Raw genomic sequence first — 23,541 nt, forward strand, 5'->3', positions numbered from 1 at the left:
CAAGTGTTTTGCAATACATCAACACAATAAGCACTTTTTTTTATGTCAGTACATAGTTAAAGAAACATAATTTAAGTGTAACGGTGATCACAGAAGCAAAGACAAAACAGAAGAATTTAGCCAAACAAAAGGAATGACAAGGCAGCAACTGCAAAAGTTTTTGGAAGATATCAATAGACATTTATTAAACCATAGCAGAAATTACAGAAACCACTAATTATTAATATGTTTTGAACTATGTTGTATAGCTGTGTTTTCCTGTGTTCGTAGTACGCAGTTCGTAGTCGTAGTTCGTAGTTCGTAGTCACATTGTAGTCGTAGTCGTAGTTCGTAGTCACATTGTAACATTACCCTATGACAGATTAAAATGCTATCTGATCTAATAATATATATATATATATATATATATATATATATTATTAGATCAGATAGCATTTTAATCTGTCATAGGGTAATGTTACAATGTACCCCACCTATGGGGCATGTTGTCCCATTTCACTTCCATTCTTTCAGGGTATATCAAGAAAAAAGTATATACTGTATTAATAAAACAAAACCACTTAATTGTACTTGACGTGGGAAATTAATGTGAAAAAAAAAAAAATACTCTGAACCCTAAGTAGATTTACACAAACTGAGAAAGTCACAAAGCGTTACTTTGTGCCCCGCTCTCCCCTTTCTCTACGTAATGATATTCGCTTAAATACTGATTCAGGCAAATTATCAGTGCTGGTACTACTCGACCTCAGTGCTGCATTTGACACTGTCGATCATAACATACTTCTTGACAGGCTGGAAAACTGGGTGGGGCTTTCTGGGATAGTCCTAAAATGGTTCAGGTCATACTAATACCATAAGACAGTTGCAGCTCATACAGAACGCTGAGCAGAACCAGAACATATGAACACATCACACCAGTCCTCAGGTCTTTACACTGGCTCCCAGTTACATTTAGGATTGATTTTAAAGTATTATTACTGGTATATAAATCAATAAATGGCCTAGGACCTCAATACATTGAAGATATGCTCACTGAATATAAACCCAACAGATCACTCAGATCATTAGGATCATATCAGCTAGAAATACCAAGGGTTCACTCTAATCATGGCGAGTCGGCTTTTAGCTATTATGCTGGAACCAGCTTCCAGAAGAGATCAGATGTGCTCCTACAGTAGTCACATTCAAATCCAGACTCAAAACACTTCTGTTTAGCTGTGCATTTACTGAATGAGCACTGTGCCGCTGTTCGTCCGACTGTTTGTACTGTACTGTATTTTATTTTTCTAAACTGTTTTAATTATTCTTATTTCTTTTTATTATTTTAATTTCTTTATGTAAAGCATTTTGAATTGCCATTGTGTATGAAATGTGCTATATAAATAAACTTGCCTTGCCTTGCCTAAGGATAGCTTTCCTGCACACGACAATTCCTTATAATCTTATCAGTAGGCTATATAGCTATACACACCTTACCAACAACACTTATTTGGCCTACATTTAGATAAAATACTTTGGGAATAAGTGTGGAATATGTTTTAAAAAAAAAACTTTTAACATACTAATCATTGGTAAAGGAACACTTCTAATGATTTTTATTAAATCTATTTTATCATAATTAAAGTTGAATTTGGTGCACAATGTGCCACATCCTATTCGCCATCCATTTTCTCACAAACGTAATGCACATGACGTAATGACGCACCGTGACCTCACGACGTACTGACGCACAGTGACCGGGTACGCGCACGCACATTCTCTGCGAGACAGCGCGAGGTCTGCTGTCAGTCACCGGGAGACCGCCATGTCCAAAGAGGTAAAAAAACCCCCCCAAAATATTATGTTTGTAGCTTATAGATTACATTATAACTGCAAAGTTTCCTATAGTTGTTAAAAAGCATAATGCCAAAGAGAAAATTAATTCATTTAGAAAGATGAATGTATGATTAAACGTCCGTTTATTCGCGGCTTCGTCTCATTTCTTTGTTCGCAGCAGCGGCTCGTAACGATGCACGAGCTGAAACGCATTTCGTTTATTTCGAATTGTTCCAACCAGTCATTCTGCATTCATTTGGGCTTTATTAATACCCCTGTTTTTGTTTGTGTGCATCTATTTTACCGTCGGCGTTTTGAAAATACATGTTATTTGTGATGGCGCTGCAGGCCGCGCGATGCGCTCGTGCACAACAGATCGAAAATATCTACACAACATCGGCAGCGCGCACAAGCAGTGGCAATTTTGATGTGAATGAATAAACAAGCTGGTTCAATTTGCGTCTTTTCTTTAAATAAACTTGTTTACAGTGTTCATTAGGATTGCAAAACGCACAGATACCTGATTAAATATATATTATGCTGCTTTTCTTTGATTAGGTAAATAAACGGAGAGCTGTTTGTAGTGTTGTCATTTATTTCCTTTAATGGTTTTCTCTCTCTCTCAGCAACAGACCCCCCGTGAGCCTGAGCAGCTCCGAAAACTCTTTATCGGGGGTCTCAGTTTCGAGACGACAGACGAGAGTCTAAGGGCCCATTTCGAGCAATGGGGAACTCTTACAGACTGTGTGGTGAGTCCATCTGCAATGCATTGACATGCTAATGAGCGAAAGCATGCACTGAAACCAGCTGCCTAACCCTTCTCTACTCGCAGGTGATGAGGGACCCCAACACAAAGAGGTCGAGGGGTTTCGGGTTTGTGACCTATAGTTCAGTCGGTGAAGTGGATGCAGCGATGGACGCTCGTCCACACAAAGTCGACGGAAGAGCTGTTGAACCCAAGAGGGCGGTTTCTAGAGAAGTAGGTTGCTTATTCTGAGAAATCTTACTCGCACAACCAGTATTCAAGCTTGTATAAAATAAAATTAAACCACATTCTGGTATTTACCACTAGAAATCTCTCTATCTCTCAAATTCAAAATTGCTTTATTGGCATAACTGTCAAGTCAAGTCAAGTTTATTTGTATAGCGCTTTTCACAATACAGATTGTATCAAAGCAGCTTCACAGTATTAAATTAAAATAATACAACAAAGTTTGTTTCAAGAGGAATTTATTGATTGATAAAATTAAATTAAATATCCCCCAAATAACTGTACATAATACAATATTGCCAAAGCATGGAATACATTGAATAATTATAAAGACAACAAAAGAATAAAATATTATAACATAACTTAAATTTGAATGTACAAATTAAATTAGTTGTACAAATTAACAGTGTAACAAATTAGAATATGTGTGAACAACCTCTCTCTCCTCACACACACACACACAGTAGTGGCCAGAAGTTTATTAGTTTGGATAAAACCATCCAATATGAGGAGAATAATTTAGTTTTTTTTTTTTTTATATGAGCGACAAACAAAAACTAAACTTGGTTAAGGTATTTATCTGATAAAATTATTTGGCAAAAAAGGCAAACTACAAGTTTCGTTCGACTACAAAAACACACAGAAATACAAGGTTCACAGGAACAGCATACATTGACTACAACATAATTTTAAAAGCTATTAATATTTAATTGGTTCTCTCTTATTTTTGCATGTTCATAATTTCTTTGTATGACAGCCTGGCCAAACATTGTCGCACAATTTTGCGTTTCTTTGCGTTATAACTAGAGATGCACCGATTACAATTTTCTAGGCCGATTCCGATTTCCGATTTTTCACTGAGTTTGACCTGCCGATACCGATTTTAGCCGATTCCATTTAATTTTTTCTAACCACTTTACAGCACACACAAACATTTTTCTATTTTCTTTAATAGAACATTTTACATTTTGCATAGAACATAGATAATTTTTTTAACAGATAATCACTATAAAATAGAACTATATAAATTACTCCTGGTCTGGGAAACACACACACACACATATATATATACATATATATATAGCCTTGCAGTATAAAGATATTTATATAATTTCTGGCTAGTTTACTTAATTTATTTTTTATAATCGTAACCATACTTGCAACCAAAACTGAATAATGAAATCAAGTTTAAATGGGTAAATCTTCTACAAATATTTTTGAGTCTTCGTTTTCTTTTCTGACATACTGGAGTTCTTGTTAAAACACACTAGACATACTTATTCTGTGCATTTTGAGCAATTTTGTGTGAATTCATTTTTAGTTTGTCCATTAAAAGTGTGCTTTAACTTTAATTGAGCGTGAACAGCGCAGCAAAAATAGACTCGCGCCGAAACCCACGCTTCACTGCTGCTCACGCGACGCTCACGCGCTGCTCACGCGCTGCTCCTGCTGCCAGTGTGAATGCACTCATTGATTAACATGCACGACGGAAAAAAATACGCGCTGCTCACATTTGCGGTGTGAAACGGCCGTAATTCACGAGGTTTCCTACATGTGCGTTCCGTGTGCACGTGTGATGCTGATTGCGCGATGTTAATCATGCGGAGCCCGAGTGCATTTGACCGGCATAAAATCGGCATATGTCAGACTGATCGGCCGGTCGCCGGTCACGGCCGATCACGTGAAAATCGGCCAATTCCGGTCACCAGCCGATCAATCGGTGCATCTCTAGTTATAACAGCCAGCAATATGCTTAAATATATTAAACTTTTTTTTTATTTTGAAGATTTTTTTTTTTTTTGTGAAATATAAATTTTTCCCAGTTTTTATAAATTCAAATAAAAAAACACTATTTTTAAATATTTGTTTATATATTTTTTTCATATATTAATAACAATATGTTTTTATCTTACATTTGTATTTGAATGATTGAGGTCAGGACTCTAATTTCACTGATTACAGGACTCGTGCAAACCAGGCGCTCACTCCACAGTTAAAAAGATTTTTGTGGGCGGAATCAAAGAAGACACGGATGAGGAACACCTGCGCGAGTATTTCGGCCAGTTTGGTAAGATTGAAGAAGTGAACATCATGACAGAGAAGAACAGTGATAAGAGGAGGGGCTTCGCCTTCATAACGTTTGATGACCATGATGCCGTTGACAGGATTGTCAGTAAGTGACTGCTACTCATTTGTGTGTCAGCAGTTTTATATATAGAAATATATTTCTTTTAAAACCATCTAAAAAAATTCCCCATTGACCCACAGTTCAGAAGTACCATACAGTGAATGGACACAACTGTGAAGTCAGGAAAGCTCTCTCCAGAGAGGAAATGAACCGAGTCTCAATGACTCCACGAGGTGAGAATTACTCACTGGAAATGGTATGCCGTAAAATATACCTCTATGCACATAAAATGTACCTCAGAGTCAATCTTTTTAGCTGTCGCGTAGTCCTGTGATGTTTTGTTCTGACTATTAAAATCTTTCATAAAACCCATCTTAGGTGGGCGAGGGGGTGGTGGCGGCGGAAACTTTGGCAGAGGAGGTGGTGGATATGGAGGAGGTACCGTTTTGCATATGTTCTTATTTTTATTTTATCGTTGTAGTGCTCTATAGCAGAGATTCTTGAATTCACCCTAATATTACTGGAGTAAACATGAGATTTAAAATACTCACACATTATCTTAAAATACAATTGCATACATCCTCAAATATGAATAATTAGATTAGTCCTAGTGCTGTAGCAGTGAAGGAAAATGCTATATCGGCAATTTTTATTTATTATTTTTTTTATTTATATATTGTTTTGCTATATAAATAAGTATTAAGATTTGGTCAGCAGGCACGAAAATGGAGAGTCAAAAACAAAAGAGGTTTTTTTAATATTCCAATCACTTAAGCAAAATAATGCAAACCCATACAATGCATAAACGAGAACTGACCAATAACGGCTGAAACTCTGGTCTATATAAACAGGAGCAGAACAAAGGAATGTAAACTAGACATATGTGAAACTAATACATAACTATAGCAATGAACTAGTCTGGCTATCACCAGACCAAGCTCAATCTTTTAAGATTGAACATTAGTCTGGAGAGTCTGCTCTGTATTTTCTTCTGCACAAGAGGCGTGATCAACGGGCAGAGCTCAAATGACACTGTACACAACTGGATAGTCCTTCAACCAATCAGACCAACGATCCGGGTGACGTACTTTGCAGCGAAAACTCAGGAAACGTGTCAATAAACGTGTTGGTTTGTAGCATTGATCAGCGGTTTGCAGAAGAGCAATGGCATCCAGCGATTTTTGCAGGTTGTGCAAAAAAAAAACATGGAAGTGAGTGGTATTTACACCCACTCCAGCGGTTTGGTTGCTAAACTAAAGAAGCCATTGAGCATCGTCAAGAGATTAAAATGAATTGGATTGGATAAAACCTGCCAATAGCCCATTTGTGATTGGTCCCAGCAGATTTGTAACGGAAGCAGGATAGAAGAATGTACAGGTTTCCAGCCTGAGCTGCAAGACGAAATCATATCGCCGGCAGATTGGACTGGGTTTACCCAGTCTAGCAACGAACGAGAACATAATCAGAAACCAATGAAAGCTAAACTAAACAGAGCGGGGGAACAGAACAGAATGTCAAAATAAGGTTCCGCATAACAGAACAGAGACAATAAGCTTGTTGGACTATTGTTTGTTTAACAGTTCGTTCCGATCCTCAAATCTGACTGGACGAGAGTCTTTCTAAGGGTGCTTTTACATCTGTAGTTCGGTTCATTTGGTCTGGGCAAAAAATGATACATTGAAGCATTTTTCAGTCTTTTTGGTTCCTTTTCACACCACACTGATTGTCCTGGTCCGAATCAGCTGACGAGTTGGTGAAACGAACCAAAATGCAGTCACATGACAACATCCACATCACTCGTTGGCCAGATGTGTCTTTGAACGTATTTCCTAAACTGCTCTTTGATTGGTCAAAATTAACGTGCGGGAAAATTCCAACGGATCTCCCGGAAGTAAACAAAGAGAGGAGGAAAAGCCAGCAGAAAACACACAGCTTTTGTAAGTCATACTATGGAGGGACGACTGTGCGGGCTGATTGCATCATATACTACATTGTTTGTATAGATGAATATCAGATGATGTCACCAACGTCTCCTCACTGACGTCACTCACTTCTAAAACTTGTCTGCCGCCATCTTGAGTACCTGATTCACGTCAGTCGCAAAGGAACTAGCTAGCTATGCCTTCAGTATGTTGTGCGGTGGGGTGCAACAACAAAAAAGGAGAACCCAAAATATCCTTTTACAGGCTACCTCAGGACGAAAAAAGATGCCGTAATTTGCAGGTGGGCGGGTGGGACATGTCCCCACCACTTTTGAAACATCTCGCGGCACGAATGTACCAATACAAATAAACACAACATCTCCAGTTAACTAGCAGAGCATTCATTTCGTTCGTTTGTTAAATAAGTGGCGATCTAGCGCTGAAATGTGTTGTTTCTGAAATCAAGTGATCAAAGTGCTCGTTGCCGCTGTGATCAGTGGCGCGGATACTGTGTTTGTTTGTGGCTCGCTCGTTGTCTTCACTCGGACGTGCGCTTCAATGTGGAGAGACTCTCTATTCGTTCCGGTGAAATTACAAAACAAACTGCACACAAACGTGTCCCTGCCTGATATACAACCACTGATAAACATAATCGGTTTTGATAAAAAAAAAAACTAAAAAAAAAATATATATGAGTGCGGATTAGAACCCAGAACCTCTGACACGCTTGGCAAAAGTTCTGCCCCTGGACCATTTAAATACACATTTAAAATAGTCAGATCAAAATATAATATCATTGAATGCCAGGATTGGTAGTTCGGTAGCAGCGGACAGAGGCTGGAAGTACGCATCAGGTATCACGTAGATCACACCCTAATGATAAATTTTTTTTTTTAAAGTAGTGTTTCTTTTCATGGCAGTCGAGGTGCGAAATGTTGTCTTTCGTAGCCATTTACTGTATCTGTACGAAGCTGTAAATAGTAGCAAGCTAGCTAGTTAATGCTTGTCCGTACCATAAACAGTACTCGGTAGGTACTCAAGATGGCGGCAGTCAACTGGAAAAAGAGCGGATGACGTAAGAGGTCACGTGACTGATATTCATGTATACACCACTTTAGGCAAACTATACATTTCGTGAATAAAACGCGGATGCTGGAAAATAATGTTTTAATGCACTACAAATGGCGAAGGCGCATCGCAAGTCACTTCAGGAGGAAGCGTGCATTAATTTTGCTAAACTGTGACATGCTCATCTTCCAAAAATATTACCAACGTTACATCAGGTAGTGTTATGCCCTTTGTTTAAAGCAACACCAAAGATTCTTTTGTACCTTAAAATAATGTTTCCAAAATCGTTTCAGTGGTTCATCAACAGGGTGAACGGCACTTCTGCATTGCATTCAATACACATGCATTAAGTGTAAAACAAGGGCATCGCTTTATGAAAAAAAAAAAAAAAAACGTGAACATCACGGTTTGCTTGCATTCCTCTGCACTTGGCTTGTCAGTATCACGGTTTTACAATATTGCGGTTATCGCGACAACCCCAATTAGTCCTTCATTTAACGTTTTGAAAATGCATATTTCATGGAATAATTGGAAAAGGTTATTCGTGTTGTAAGGACAAATCCGATGGTACTCTGACCCACCTGCATGAGAACTACTGGTCTACGTTGGTTTTGAGTTTTTAATTTTGAGATGTTTTTAATTTGTAGGTGGATATGGAGGAGGAGGAGGTGGTGGTGGAGGTGGAGGAGGAAGAGGAGGAGGAGGTGGTTACGGTGGAAATGATGGTGGATATAATGGCTATGGAGGGAATGGTAAATCAATAGGCTTTAAAACATGTGATTCTCATTACACTTGACTGTTAAACAGTGTTTCCATAATAATGTATCATTTATATCTCCCTTCTGTTTATCAGGCGGCTATGGTGGAGGCGGGCCGAATTATGGTGGTGGAAACCGTGGTTATGGAGGCGGTGGTGGTGGTGGAGGCGGTTATGGAAACCAAGGTGGAGGATACGGTGGCGGCGGCGGCTATGATAACTACAACAATGGTGGTGGAGGCGGCAACTTTGGTGGAGGTCAGTTATCTTGTTAGCACTTAATCACGTTCCCATTTATGTTTTCTTTGGTTTACTTGGAAACTCTTTGTTTTAACCATCTGGTGCTCTTCGTAAAGTTTAACTTTTTTTTTTTTTTGTACTTTGTAAAGGTTTTGTATGGAAGCTTGTTTCCGCCACTGAATAATAAATAAATAATAATAATTGCGACTTTTTATCTCACAATTCTGACTTTTTTTCTCACAATTGCGATATATCAAGTCAGAATTGTGACATTTTTTTCTCAGAATTGCGAGATATGAAGTCGCAATTGTGAGATATAAAGTCGCAATTCTGAGAAATAAAGTCGCAATTGCAACATATAAAGTCAGAATTCTGAGAAAAAAAGTCAGAATTGTGAGATATAAAGTTAGAATTGTGAGATATAAAGTCAGAATTGTGAGATATAAACTATTCTGAGGTAAAAAAAAAAAATCCCGTTTTTTCCCCCCTTGGAATTAGACTTTATATCTCACAATTGTGAGTTTATATCTCAATTCTGAGAAAAGATGTCAGAATTGCGAGATATAAACTCGCAATTGCGTGTTATAAAGTCAGAATTGCGTGATATAAAGTCGCAATTGCGAAAAAAAAAGTCAGAATTCTAACTTTATAACACGCAATTGCGAGTTTATATCTCGCAATTCTGACTTTATATCTCACAATTCTGAGAAATAAAGTCAGAATTGTGAGATGTAAACTCGCAATTGTGAGATAAAAAGTCGCAATTATCTTTTAAAATGTTTTATTCTGTGGCGGAAACAAGCTTCCATAGTTTTGGCACTTGCTATGTGTGAACACACAAAAAAAAAATCATGGAAAAGATTCGAAAAGTTTAAATGGTCCTGAAAGAAAGTCACACTTGTGCTCATCATGGGTCAAAAATTTGCGCATTGAGACAAATTCCATCTAGTGAAAACTTTTGGTACTGCAGCCAAACAATCTTACTGAAAGCTAATTTTTGGAGATATCAAACTTAAAATTTGGACCACAACTTTAGATTTATGGCTTTGATTTTTCTTGCAGTTTTAGAGTAAAACCTGTTTTTGAAAATATATATTTCATATTAAAATAGAACATTTTATTTTTGTGAATTTTTTCATAACAATAAACGTAAAAATGTTATCCTTTTTTTACCACTTTTTTTTTCACTTCAGCAATAATCTGCCAAGTGTCATCTTTAAAAAGATCAAACTTAAGTCTGATCTCTAAAGCATTCAAGATTTATGACAGTTTAATGCTGGGTACACACCAAAAGATAATCGGGCTGATTTTGGGCCGATTTCTCCCCTTCCGACAATCCTAGCTATGTCCCGATTATCTTGATGGTTTAACAGATTATTTTATCAGATTTTCCCTTGGTGTGAGGTGTGTTAAGAGTGTCCGAACCTGCTCGGAAGAACGTCGGAGCCGCTCCGATCGCGAATCGGAAATATTAAACATGTTTAATATTTACGATCAGAAATCCTGATGTGTGGGGGGAACTCCGAGGACAAACACGTGCACGCTCTGGAGATTATCACGTGAAACGAAACAATATCCAATCAGAAAGCGAGATGATGGAAGACACGGTCATTCTCACACACACACGCACACTTGCAGGAAGCTTAATGTTAAGATTTAGTATTCATAAGTGTAAATTTCGAGGAAACAAGCCTTTGTTTTTCATTTTAAGAGCAGAAATTTTACAATACCTAAACACAATATTGGGTTTGAAAAATAAGAAAGCTGCAAAGTGCGTTTCAATCTGTAAACATTTTCAATTTTTTTTTTAACTTTTAAGTTTGTCACTGTTTATGTATATGTCTTTTTATGTTTGTTTATCGGCTTTACTCTTTGTACCCCCCTGACTGTAATTGTATAATTCTTAAAATCAGAAAAAAAAAAGAAAAAAAAGCTGAGGGTTAAGGGTTCAGTGAGGTTCTATAGACTAGAGGGATTAAATAACTTTTTCTAAAGAGACAATAAATCCAATAAAGAATAAATAAAGACAATAAAGAATGAATATATTTCTGTATAAAAGGTTATATATAATGGTAGGTACAATGGTTTTTTCACGTGAATTTTCTGTGAAAATCATTCCAAACACTATCGCAATTTCTTCCTGCATATCGTCCGTCATGCTTATTCTGAAGTCTCACGATATTTTGCGAGATTTCCTGTGTTCATAGTCGAGACTCTGGTTGAAAATCTGTTTGTGTGTGGTGTGCTGTCTTTGTCACATCATGGCACACCACACACTATAGGAGCAAAACGCTTAAATCTAGGATTTTTTGTCCTCATGTTTGTGGTCTGTCACATTTTTAAAATCTTATAAGATGTAAAAAATCTTTTGGTGTGTACCCAGCATAAGTTGAAAAAAAAAAATTTCAGCTCTATGCTCAAAAAGTCAATACTTTTAGTAATTAATTTAGTACCATCAAATCTTCTAAAAGTACAAGATATATAAAATTAAAAATACTTATTGAACTAGAATGTAGTACATTCATTTAAAAAAAAAAAAAAAAAAAATCTGTCACTTTTGACTGAAAGGCGAAGAGCACCAGTAAGTCATAAAATGTTAATATTAAGTACACACTGTAAAAATATATATATATATATATATATATATATAGTACCCTGCTGCTTCTGTAGCAAATAAGATTTCATAAGATCACTGAATTTTCACAGGTAACTTTGGAGGTGGAGGCGGCAGTGACTATAATGACTTTGGCAACTACAACAACCAATCTTCCTCTAACTACGGCCCGATGAAGGGGGGAAACTACGGTGGTGGTGGTGGTGGAAGGAGCGGTGGTGGCGGCGGCGGCGGCGGCCCGTATGGTGGTGAGTGAAGATTGCAGTGTTGTGCATGGTATTATTACATTACATTATATTTCAATTCAAACTGTTGCTCTAACTCCGTGTCTTAACTAGATGCGATAAAATTCCAGCAACAAGCAATTTGTCTGTCTACACCAGATGTGACGCATCTACAGGACATGACAGTCATAAATCACAGCCAATCAGAAGAGCGTGTGGGCGGAGCTCTTTCTGCAAACGCACTGCACTCGCATACAGACAAATTCATAAATGTTTCACCTTTTTCGCATTATTAAAAATACATACTGATCGACTGAAACAATCTTTGTCATAGAATACACTTTTTTTTGTTTAAACATTCTTGTTTCCTTAAATTTATTTTCAATATCTGGGTCAAATTATCCATTGTCGCTTTGAGTGTGGCTATAAAGGTCACACAAAATGATAGTCACTTAATGTTTAAAGAATTAATCAGTGCCTGAGATTATCATTGTCATACTTTGTATGTTGTTGTTCCAGCAGGGACGTCGCAGAAATACAAACCATTTCTAAAAGAGAATCGCCTGTTGCTCTTTGCATATTGCCGTTGCAGCTAGTTGGGACAAAAGTCTGATTAAAATAAAGATACCTTTTATCACGTGTTGCATATGGTTAGGACACGGTGTAAAGGCCCGTTCAAACCAAGAACTGTAACTAAATTAGTGTCCACACCAGCGGACGATATCGTTCTGATTTTTCGTTTGTTCGAGCTCTTTACAGCAGGATGGATTCTGATTGGCTGTCAGTGTTTTTATTGGTCATTAGCAGGATAAAAATCGTTCTGAAAGTGATTCCCACGATATTCCGCTCCTCTATGCCGTTATCGTTACAGCTGTGGTGTGGACTTTTATCAAAAGCAGCAATTATGGAACTATTATGACTGAAATTTTGTCATAGCTCGATCATGCTTCTTTTCATAGGTGGTTATGGAGGAGGCTCCAGTGGTGGTTATGGAGGCAGCTCTGGCGGGCGAAGGTTTTAAATTCCAGGGTAAGAATTGCCCCGCTTATGCAAAAAGGGCTCTGAAGTTTGCCATTAGTTTGTGTTAGCTCATCCATGTCCAAACATCTCATAAGATGCGTAACCTATGCAAATGTTAGCCCCTAATCACTCTTCAATTGGTCGGTAAATGAGTAAAACCATTGAGTTTTCAGTGCAGGGGATCCAGCAGCAAACCTTCAAATCTTGTTAAGCTAAGATCCAGTATCACAAGACGAATGTTGATTTTTGAGTTGCTCTCCAAACCTTCTGGCTGCAGCACATGCAAACTCATCCTGATTGTCCTAACAATGCAGTCTTAGCTGACCTGAAGGTTTGCTTCTGTGCTACTACTACTCATTCCCCTCCAGTTCAGCTCTTGATAAAGACAAAGCAAGGTTGCAAAGTGTAACTGAATTTATGTTCCGTATTGTCCAACAGGCCACAGTACTTAGAGGAGAGCCAGAGAGAGATGACAGGGAAAGGAGAGAAGCAAGCAGGTTTACACCTAGATCTGCCCAGCCAAGCAGCGTGGTGGCGATATTAACGTCTGCCACGCGAAGAGAACGTGTTCAATAGGGGAGGAAAATCATGTGGGTTGGGGGTCTTGAAAGTGTAAAAGAAAAAAAAAAAAAAAGAAGAAAAAAAGGACCGTTTCAAAAGTACTCTTGTCCTTGAAGACACTTACTAGTTTGTAGTTTTCCCTATTATTTTTAATTTTTTTTGGTCTATGAAGTGCAAAGCATTCCAATGAGGTTTTATGCAGGGTTTAATGTTGTGTTGGCTTTTCTCTTGAACCCGTAGGGTGTCTGTCTTTTGCTTTTCTTTTTTTTTTCTTCTTTTTTTAAAATGTAAACAGTCACCAATCAAGATTAAATAAACCGCTCCAGTTTTTTTATTTAATTGCATTCGTCAGTGTTTTGATTTGGTAAATGATGTTCTTCAGTACTCGCCCAGTTGCATGATTGTGTTTCACGCAACGGACCCACAGCGTATTCTGATGCCGTTGGGTATTTCAGTGTTTTGTAGCTTTACCCTTTAAGTCACATTGAAAACTATAAGCCTTGCTTGCTGACTAATTAATATAATGCTGGTTTCGTTTCAACTTCCATGTGAAATAGCAGTAATCAGATTGCGTACATTAACAAATATAGCTTAATCAGCTTGCTCATTTTACTTTTATAATTGGGCCTAGCACACGTTCTAGTCTTTTTGTATTGTGCAACATATGGGTAGCACGTAGTTCATCCTTTTGGACAAACTATTCTTCGTACGAGATCCTGTGGTGAATGAAATCCGTAAGAGGATTTTTTTAGCAACTCTGAATTGCCACCCGAAAGCAATCTCGCACGTAAACGGTCAGAAGTGCCAGCAAAGGAGGAAGGAGCCAGCTTAAAGTCTAGCCAAAGAGAAGAGACTGTTGAGAAGCGCTTCATCGAAGAGAGGCTAGCCGTTGGGATGAGCCAGCTGAGAGGCTAGCTTATTGGGATCGCCAGCAAGTCTTATTGAGAACAGATGATTGCTGTTGTAAGACTAGCGAGAAACAGCTACCAAAGTAAGGTGTTTAACATGCCAGACTGGTAGGTAAGAGGAGAATTTTAGTTTTCTTTCATGTGAATGATTTGTGCTCATCAAAATGAGGTAACAGTGTAAAGATTTTGTTGCTTGGTTGTTTTCGTGGTTGTGGTGAAAACATGACTGCCGAACTGTCACAGTGACCACATTTTCAACTGTGTCTTAAGTAAGGTTCGGTATCTAAATTTTATGTTCTAAAAGTAGTCTTTTGTGTCAGTGGTGCATGAGACACTTATGATCTTCAGTCTGTGCTTGGCTACATGTCTTTTTGTTTGTCTCCTTGTTTGGGTTTTAAGTCGATTCCTTCTTTTTCCAGGGATATAAACTGGTGGATTTTATACCTGTGACACAGTTACAGCAAATGCAAATGGCCGGTGATCTTGAAGGTGAGTTCATTTCATTAGATTTATCATCGTTTGGTTCGTTATCTAAAGTGGTTTTTCAAATTATTCTTGTCTTATCCCCTCTAGGTTAGTTAAAGAGTGTCGCAAACAGCAACTTCACAAACATTTTAACATTCATTCCTATTGTGAAACTGCTGTTTTACCCACGTTTGCAGATGGACAGAATATTTGAAACGGTAAGCTATCAAAGTGTCTTATTTTAAACAAATTAATACATTCTGTGTGGGGAATTTTCCTTTGTCACAGTATGTCACAGGTTTTATATGCATAAGAATGTTTAATGCCAGGCAACAACAAGTAAATACTTTAGTTTAAGCATTACAATTTGTGTTTTTGGCACTTTTGACAAGTTTTTCTCTTCTTTTCCCCCTTCAGGTTCTCAAATCATGGAACCAAACAATAGCTGCAGGACAGCGTTAGAAAAATTGTTTTTTAATTGTTACTTTAAATTGTACCATTTTTTAATGTCTTTTAATAAAAGTTAACATTACGGCGTGGAATGTTGAATTTATTAATGCAGTATAATAAATGTTTCAGTATATGTTTGCATGTCAACTGAGATTAAAAGCATACCATAGGCCGTTGCACTTTATTTTTTATTACATGCACTTTCAATGCACTTTAGTGCACTTAACCACAAAAGTACTGAGTTGTCCCTGAAATGTGAACAATAGATAATTTTTCATTATTCGAAATGTATAATGTTTCAAATCAAACAGAATCTTGAAAGAAATTCAAAATGAGACCAATTTAATAGTATTTCCTGCATTTGAATTCAGTGCTCAACTTCATTGGTTAAATCACTGGCACAACTTACTCTGAAGCATTTAAAACCTCGGCCATGTTCGGGAAGCTTTCATGGCCAACTGTTTTAGTTTTATGCATGTAGACCTGAATATTAAGAAACCAATTTTACTTGCCATGTTATAAAAAATTGAATAATTACATTTATATTACTTGTTAATTTCTCTGGTAAGTGCATACTGAAAAATAAAGCACAATCTTAGACATGTTTGTTTTAATCAAATGTTCAGATTTGTTAATGCATCACAGAATTTGGCAGAAGCTTTATGAATTCAGATAGAGTAATGTATGTTAGGCTACACATGGTATAAGCTTCTCCGTACCATGAGAGGTGGAAGTAGAGAAGAATATTCTCTGGGTCATTAACTCAAGAATGCCATCATGGTGGTCTGGCTAGAGGCCTCGAGTTTTGACAAAGCCTTTTCTATTTCTTCTGCCCTGTTGGGTGGGAAATTAGACCAAATCTAGATGGGGCAAAACAGCCGCCTGGACAGACACATTTTCAGCGGGACGAATGAATTTTTCATTCCTCTATGTTTTTCCCTATGGTTTGTGTTTCTGTCTAGCCCTCCACATGCTCTTACATGAGGCTGAAACTAAACCTGATTCCTCATCTGGGAATTACAGACCTGACCACATTAAACAACAATGTAACTGAATAACAGACCAGCTTTATTCGACTCAGCACTTTTCTCTAAAATGTTTATTTTTGGCAATTGTAGAGTAGCTTAGTTATGTTAGATTGGGTCTTCATTATTTAGTTTCAACCATGGTTATTTTGCCATGTATATCAATAACTTAAATCCAATTAGAAATTTCCAAAGCTACAAGCAAAGTTTGGTAGAGGTAGATATGTAAGATATCAGTAGTCTATGTAAGGTTTTTTATCAATTCCCAGTTGCACCACTCTAAAAACGGCCCTGCATACAGTAATACATCATTTCTTAATGTGGCAATTTGTCTTTTTGCTGCGTCAATTCATCCCGGTTAGACAGTATTTACATAAAGGTGTGTTCACGTCATTCTGAACCTTCAGTTGCTAGTAGAACTTGTAGGCTACAACGTATAAAAAACTCTTAATTTTATGAGCTACAACTATACCACCTGACCACTGCGGATTTAAGGTGTGTTCGACTTGAAGAGGTGTATGACATCAAAGTACCGCGATAGCGATTGGAAATGTGCTTTATTTACAGTAATTAGGCTTGTTTGAGATGCGCCTTGCCTCGCCTGAAATGTAGTCGAGAGTAGGCGGCTGCAGTGAGAGGAGGAGTGAAAAAAGCGCAAGCAAGCCGGACAGTTCTCTCTTCTCGTAGTGGATCTGACACCTGTGAGATCAAAGATGGATATCGCGGGATTGACGCTCGTGCACAGTGTTGCTAATAAACTGGATGTAATTCAAGTTATGTTGCTTTTATATGAAAATAAATAAATTGAACAAGACACCCAAAGTACTTCTTATTTAATTCCATTCCAAATACATGTTTATCAATCATTTTTTCTTTAATAGGCCTACAGACACGTGTTTTTATTTATTTTATTTTTTTATAAAAATTAAATTGCATAACCCAAAGAGATCGCACTGTCAGATAGTTTGGGAATATTCACACATAACATATACACATAAAACATGATATCAGAGTTTTAAAATCAAACATTTTAAAAGAGAACAATGCATCACGGTTGTTTAAACCAATGAACATTAAGCTGTGTCGTCAGCAAGTCGTTTCCCATCGTGCTTTTGATCAGCGCAGTCGGTGGAGAGCAACTGCGCTCGACTGCAGAATCCGACACGTGCGCCTTGCGCTCGCGAGAGATTTTTGGCATACGTCAGCATGACATCAGAGCAAGGCGGACCGCACTCGGACACATTTCTAACCGGCATGCATCTCGCGCTGATCACCGGTGATCGGTTCTGCGCAGATCTTGCTCATTTCAAACAAGCCTATTAAGACATGGCGTGAACGCAGCACAACGCCACCACAAAGCCGTAAATACAAGTGGGAAACTCGGGATTCTATTTGAGCCACGAGTTGGGGGCGTGTCAGTGAGAAACATATGGCGGAATACTATAATATGCTACTAGAGGTATTTAGCAGTGATATTGTTGGCTTTTATAACAACAAAATAAGCTAGTTATAAATAATGTGTGTAGCCTACCTAACGATAAAGTTTACAGTGGCTTCTTAAATTAATTAAAAACAAAAAGCTAAACACTCCTGCACATTCTTTGTTCTTCAATTTCTAGAAGTAGAGTTTAAAAACATTTCTACATTTAAGTGTAGCCTAATTAATTATGTAAAGTCACGAAAGTGACTTTCCGCAATATGTCGTAAACACGACGTCCCATCTCGTAAATGCGAACTTCCCTGGAGGACTTGAACACACCATCAGACTATTAGCCTATGTCAACTGGTAGGCTAATGCAACACAATTATTAATTCTCATCGACTCATTTACAGTCATAAAAATGTTCCTTGTTGGCTATACCAGATGCCCTACAGTCAATGCGATTCTAATTTAGCCTATACTAAATATATCTGATAATTATTAGAAAATAATCTAGAATTTAAATAAAAAAGGCTGCGCTGCGACCATCTACAATGAATATTGTATTGGGGGGTGTGGCAGGACAATGAGGGAAGAGGGAAACATGCAGAAACATCTTCAAGAGGTGAATTCATGTCAGGTAAAGTCTGAGATTAAATGTGATTTAAAATCCCCAGATGAATTGGCATATCATATGCGCTGTGTTTCATGCGATTGATACAATAATAATTCGGCTACAGTTACAGTAACTAAGAGGTATAGGCTAAGGCTACTAATAAAGATATTGTTTTAAAATGAATAATTAGCTGAGGTTCGACACAGCAAATCATTACAAAGAGAGTGACTAAGAAATATCTCCATTGATGACATTGTGGATTGTTCTTTTAAAATCTTTCCAATGGCAGTCTACTTGCACTTGTTTTCGAAAAGTAAAGAAGCAAAAATGATCTACATTTTGTTAACGCTTCTGAAAATAGCCTACATAATAGCAATTTTATTGGAGGCAAAACACTAAAATCACACATCGTTATCTCAACGCGGTGGCGCCAGAGATTTGCACATTTATGACTACAGAAACACACCATGCATTGCCTCTTTGAGATGTGTTGTCATTGCCTCATGGTGCACTCTGTGGATATAAATAATGATGTACAGGTCCCAGAGTTCATGTAAGAGATACTGGTCAAAATGAACCTCCTGTCACTGCATGTGGAAGATTATTTATGGGCCGTTCAGTCGTCTGGTATGTGCTGAATTGAATTTGGTGGATTAAAGTACTAACTTTCTACTTAGTCCTCTATTAATCTCTGATTTTATGATGCTTTTGTGAATGTTTGTGGGTATATGTGACATGGCAAGTGCACAGTATGCATATTATTGTAAAGTCCACTGTTAATGTGTGTGTTCATAATAAGAATATAGCAGACACAGTTATCAGTTTTAATGCACTTCTGCATATGCAAGCAGTCTAAGATTAAAACTGTACAAGGGCTTTGAATGCCCTGTCTTTTACCAACGCCACACTCACGCAGGCCCTTCTGTGACGCTGTGGATATTTCTTGCATTTATGTGAGTTTGCATTCACATGAATGTAAATGTTCTGGTATTATTGAACTCTTGTTTGTACATTTCAGAGAAACAAACCATATTTAATAATACTTCAAGGAGAAACTCATAGAATGCAACCATGTTAAAACAGACAATACCAGACAAAGAGCTGAATGAACTGGAGGATATTCAACAGAACAGGGAACAGGTGTTCATTAATTTACAACTACTGAAACCAACAATGACACCGAATTCAGGCACACAGGAGCAGAACCAAATCCCTAACAATAGGATCCCCCCTTTTTCAATTAAATGCACTTCTATGTTGTCTTGGTATGTTTATTTTAGTGTGATAGGAAGGGAATCCCTGATCCGTTTTGACGCTATTAAATATAACGTCAAAATTGAACATGTAAAGTTGCAGTAAATTGAAAGAATTTTTCTCTGATAAAGTAGAATAAAACTATTGCCATGTAGTTGAAAGGAACAGTAATAATACAGAATAAATATTATTAACAATTGTACATGATTATATATATATATATATATATAATCAAATGAGTTCACAAGAACACATGGCATTAACTCGGCATAGAACTGAACCATTTTTTGCTCAAGTAGCTTCTTACATATTTATTATATTGAATATGGTTATCTACAGGTTATATTTGTTTATTTACTGTATGTATATTCTATCGTGAAATTCTATCGTATTCTGTTCTAAGATAATTGACTAGATGACAATAACAATCTTTTCTGGTCAAGGATGATTTTAGATGCTGCATGAAGATCTTGAAAATGAGGGAAAACAAAAGAAATGTGAAAATAATCATTGTATTTGATATGTTTGTTTAGGCCACAACTGCCCATGTGACTCTGATGATCAGATGAGGTCGGTCAGCGGGCCAGAACTTCATGATGTGCCTCTTCTGGTCAGCAGACAGTACACTGTAAAAAATAATCCTGTAAAAAAAAAACGGTAAACTATTGGCATCTGTGGTTGCCAGCATCATACCGTAAAAATACGGTGTGTTACTGTTAATGTTTAAACAGCTATATGCTGTTAAATTACAGTTTTATACTGTAGCTGAGAAAACGGTATTTAGCTGTTAATTTTAGCTGTTAAAAACACACTGTATTTTTACGGTATGATGCCGACAACCACAGCTGCCAGTAGTTTACCGTTTTTAACAGGATTATTTTTAGCACCAAAGTCATGAGAGAAGCTTCATGACTTTAAGAGAAAGCTGATGAGGAGCCACTGCTTTACATGAACTACCTCTATCCTGAAATCTTTAATATCAACCAACAAACTGAAACATATGGTGCCATGCATTAGCTAAATAGAATTTTAGCGATAAATAAATATATAGGCTATTTTTCCCTATAGCTGCAGACGAAAACAACACAATTATTTTATGCTTAACTTACCAACTGACTCAGAACAAGAGTTATATAGAGTTATATATCTACAGCTGCACATGCATCATATGTTGCATAATATTTGATTAAACTTTGTACAATTGGAATAACAATATGAACTTTGTTGGGTTTCTAATTCATCCTAATTGTTTGAGGTTACTGTAATCCACTGTGTGTGTGTGTGTGTGTGTGTGTGTGTGTGTGTGTGTGTGTGTGTGTGTGTGTGTGTGTGTGTGTGTGTGTGTGTGTGTGTGTGTGTGTGTGTGTGTGTGTGTGTGTGTGTGTGTGTGTGTGTGTGTGAGTACGTTGTTAATATAATTAAATGGGTATTTTTTTTTAAATCCCAATGTAAATCTTGTTGTAAATGTAATGCATCATCATTATATATTTCTAATTTAATATTAATTGCATTATAATTACTCATATCCATTGGCTTTATGGCAGTGTAATGCAATTGAATTAGTTATTATAAATGAGATGACTGTTCTTTTTCTCGTCCTTGTTTTTAATTAGTGAAGTCAGTTTGGCTTACGTTTAACCTACTAATAAAAAGTTTTGCAGTCAACCACAAAGTGACGCTGTTGAGCTTGAACTTCTACTCACTCTTTATAAATCTCACGGTGATCATGATTTCTGTTCATAATGCTCATGTTGCACCTCTAGTTTCCATCTTTTACATTATAGCTTTCATGCTCAAGTTAAATTGTTGGCTAACCAAACTGCATACAACTGTCATACAAGGAACAAAACCAAACAGCAACACATGAAAATAAGGATGAATTTAAAGGTACACTGTGTAAGTTTTTATTTATTTATTTTTTAAACCAACTTAATTTAAATAATGAGTAAATACACAATCCTTCTTTTAAAACGTGTTTTCGTCTTGGCTACACTTATTCACTATGGTAATCTGATTATACAGTGTGGGAAATAATTATTTGATCCCCTGCTGACTTTCTAAGTTCGCCCACTTGCAAAGAAATGAAGGGTCTATCATTTTCATGGTAGGTTTATTTTAACGGATAGAGACAGAATATCAACCAAAAAAATCCAGAAAAAAAAACAAACACATTATATAAAGGTTATAAATTGATTTGCATTTCAGTGAGTGAAATAAGTATTACAAAACCACACTGTATACACAGTAGTCTGTAAAAAATAAATCTTTGAAATAGCAGATAAAGTACTGGCAGCTCATTACCCAGACATTAGCCTACCCAGTAATTCTACGGACATTTTTGTTAACCCTAAAACACAATGCAAAAAGTAAAAAAAAAAAGTAAATTTAATTTATTGTTATTCCATTGTTATTCCAAACTGCATAGGCCTACACACGTCACTTACCCATGCGTGTTTGTTATAGCATATGTTATATAGGCTAACGAGAAACTTTGACATGAAGCAGCTTAAAACAAACGAGGACAGTCTGCTGGCAAAAAGGGAAAGAAACAGAGCTCTTAATAAAACGAGAATCCATGCATAAAAAATATTTTTTAAACATACAGAAATAATATTGATTTTATAATTAGTTATTTGTATAATTAGTATTTACACGTACACAACTCTCACATGAAAAGCAGTAGGCCTAACAATAGCCAAGAATAATGTCTTGCATAACGAATCACGGCTGAACATTAGACTCGTTTTTGTCTATTTCTCACGCTTGACACACTGATTGCTTCTGCTGTCTCTTTTAAACTATTTTTGGACAGATTTATTGTCATGTGGATCGTGGTGACTGCTGATTCCATTGCAGGCTAGGTTCCTTGTTTTTGCTCATGTAAATGTAACATTTCAAGACAAAAGTGCAAACAATATCAGACTGTGACAAAATACAAAAAGTGAACCTTTTTTCAGAAAACCAAAGTGTGAATCCTGTGACTTTCCCCATCGTAAAGCTTGAGTTAGATTAGGCAGATTAGACCACAGACTATTGATTCCTGACAATTCCCTTGATTCTCTTCTAACACAGCATAATAATCAGAATTTGTGTGGGGTTATTTACATTGAAAATGTGACATTTAAAATCATTAGGCAAGTTTATTGCTGCCAAATCGGATTGAGAGGCCATTCAACTCAATAACGGACGTTATGAAGTGGCAACATGGGACTTTAGAGTGTCACATTGATTTCAGAGGAGTACAGATGCTTTTAAACAGCTGGAAACATGAAACATACGCACTAATAAGAATTTATGTCCTCTAAACGCACCAAACAGTTTTATTACACAGTGGGTTTCAGAAGTGACAGCCTAGTTTGCATCAGCGTCCGGCTTCTTTTGTGTATTACTGCTTTTGTGAACATGTACTCAGAGTTGTGATTTAAAAAGCCGCAATTACCCTTTTTTTTATTCCGTGGCAGAAACAAGCTTCCATCAGAAAAGCTGCTCACCGTTCTTAAGACAAATGCTGCAAATTATTTAATTTTCAAGCATCTTCTTCTGCACATCTGAGCTCCTCCTAACGGTGCACCGATGCTCAGGAAGCACAAGAACCAAAAGTATGTAAAATAAATGATTGTTGTAAACTGTTAATATTTTATCTTGTGGGAAACATGTAGCTTCTGAAGAGCAGAACGTATGCAGTAAATTCATACTCAAACAGTTCACACAAATCAAAGCAATCGTGAGCGATGTTGGACTGTGGTGGATCTGACTGATCGAGGAGAGAAGAGGAGAGGAGAGAAGAGGAGAGGAGAAGAGAAGAGAAGAGAAGAGGAGAGGAGAGGAGAAGAGAAGAGAAGAGGAGAGGAGAGGAGAGGAGAGGAGAAGAGAAGAGAAGAGAGGAGAGGAGAGGAGAGGAGAGGAGGAGAGGAGAGGAGGGGAGAGGAGAGGAGAGGAGAGGAGAGGAGAGAAGAGAAGAGAAGAGAAGAGAAGAGAAGAGGAGAGGAGGAGAGGAGAGGAGAGGAGAGGAGAGAAGAGAAGAGAAGAGAAGAGAAGAGAAGAGAAGAGGAGAGGAGGGAAG

The 23,541-nt window shown here is 37.2% G+C and overlaps 1 protein-coding gene across 5 annotated transcripts; it reads left to right on the plus strand.

Annotated features, from left to right (window-relative positions):
- Window positions 1–1,700: 1,700 nt before the first annotated feature.
- Window positions 1,701–15,250, plus strand: hnrnpa1a (heterogeneous nuclear ribonucleoprotein A1a). Of its 5 annotated transcripts, XR_014201885.1 has the most exons (13): window positions 1,701–1,816; window positions 2,442–2,564; window positions 2,648–2,794; window positions 4,769–4,979; window positions 5,075–5,167; window positions 5,313–5,372; window positions 8,572–8,676; window positions 8,778–8,939; window positions 11,628–11,783; window positions 12,719–12,788; window positions 14,668–14,737; window positions 14,822–14,931; window positions 15,131–15,250. XR_014201885.1 is itself a non-coding variant. In XM_082155288.1 (11 exons), exons 1-10 carry the CDS (start codon window positions 1,805–1,807, stop codon window positions 12,778–12,780), a joined length of 1,131 nt encoding a protein of 376 aa, XP_082011414.1. In that variant the 5' UTR covers window positions 1,701–1,804; the 3' UTR covers window positions 12,781–12,788; window positions 13,218–13,679. The 5 variants fall into 5 exon arrangements, 4 of the variants coding, with proteins under 4 accessions (XP_082011414.1, XP_082011415.1, XP_082011416.1 ...); XM_082155288.1 differs by lacking the exons at window positions 14,668–14,737; window positions 14,822–14,931; window positions 15,131–15,250 and adding an exon at window positions 13,218–13,679; XM_082155289.1 differs by lacking the exons at window positions 14,668–14,737; window positions 14,822–14,931; window positions 15,131–15,250 and adding an exon at window positions 13,218–13,679 and having other exon boundaries at window positions 5,075–5,166; window positions 5,357–5,372.
- The last annotated feature ends 8,291 nt before the right edge of the window (window positions 15,251–23,541 follow it).

Source organism: Leuciscus leuciscus, assembly GCF_965113295.1.
Source record: "Leuciscus leuciscus genome assembly, chromosome: 23".
NCBI lineage: Eukaryota > Metazoa > Chordata > Actinopteri > Cypriniformes > Leuciscidae > Leuciscus > Leuciscus leuciscus.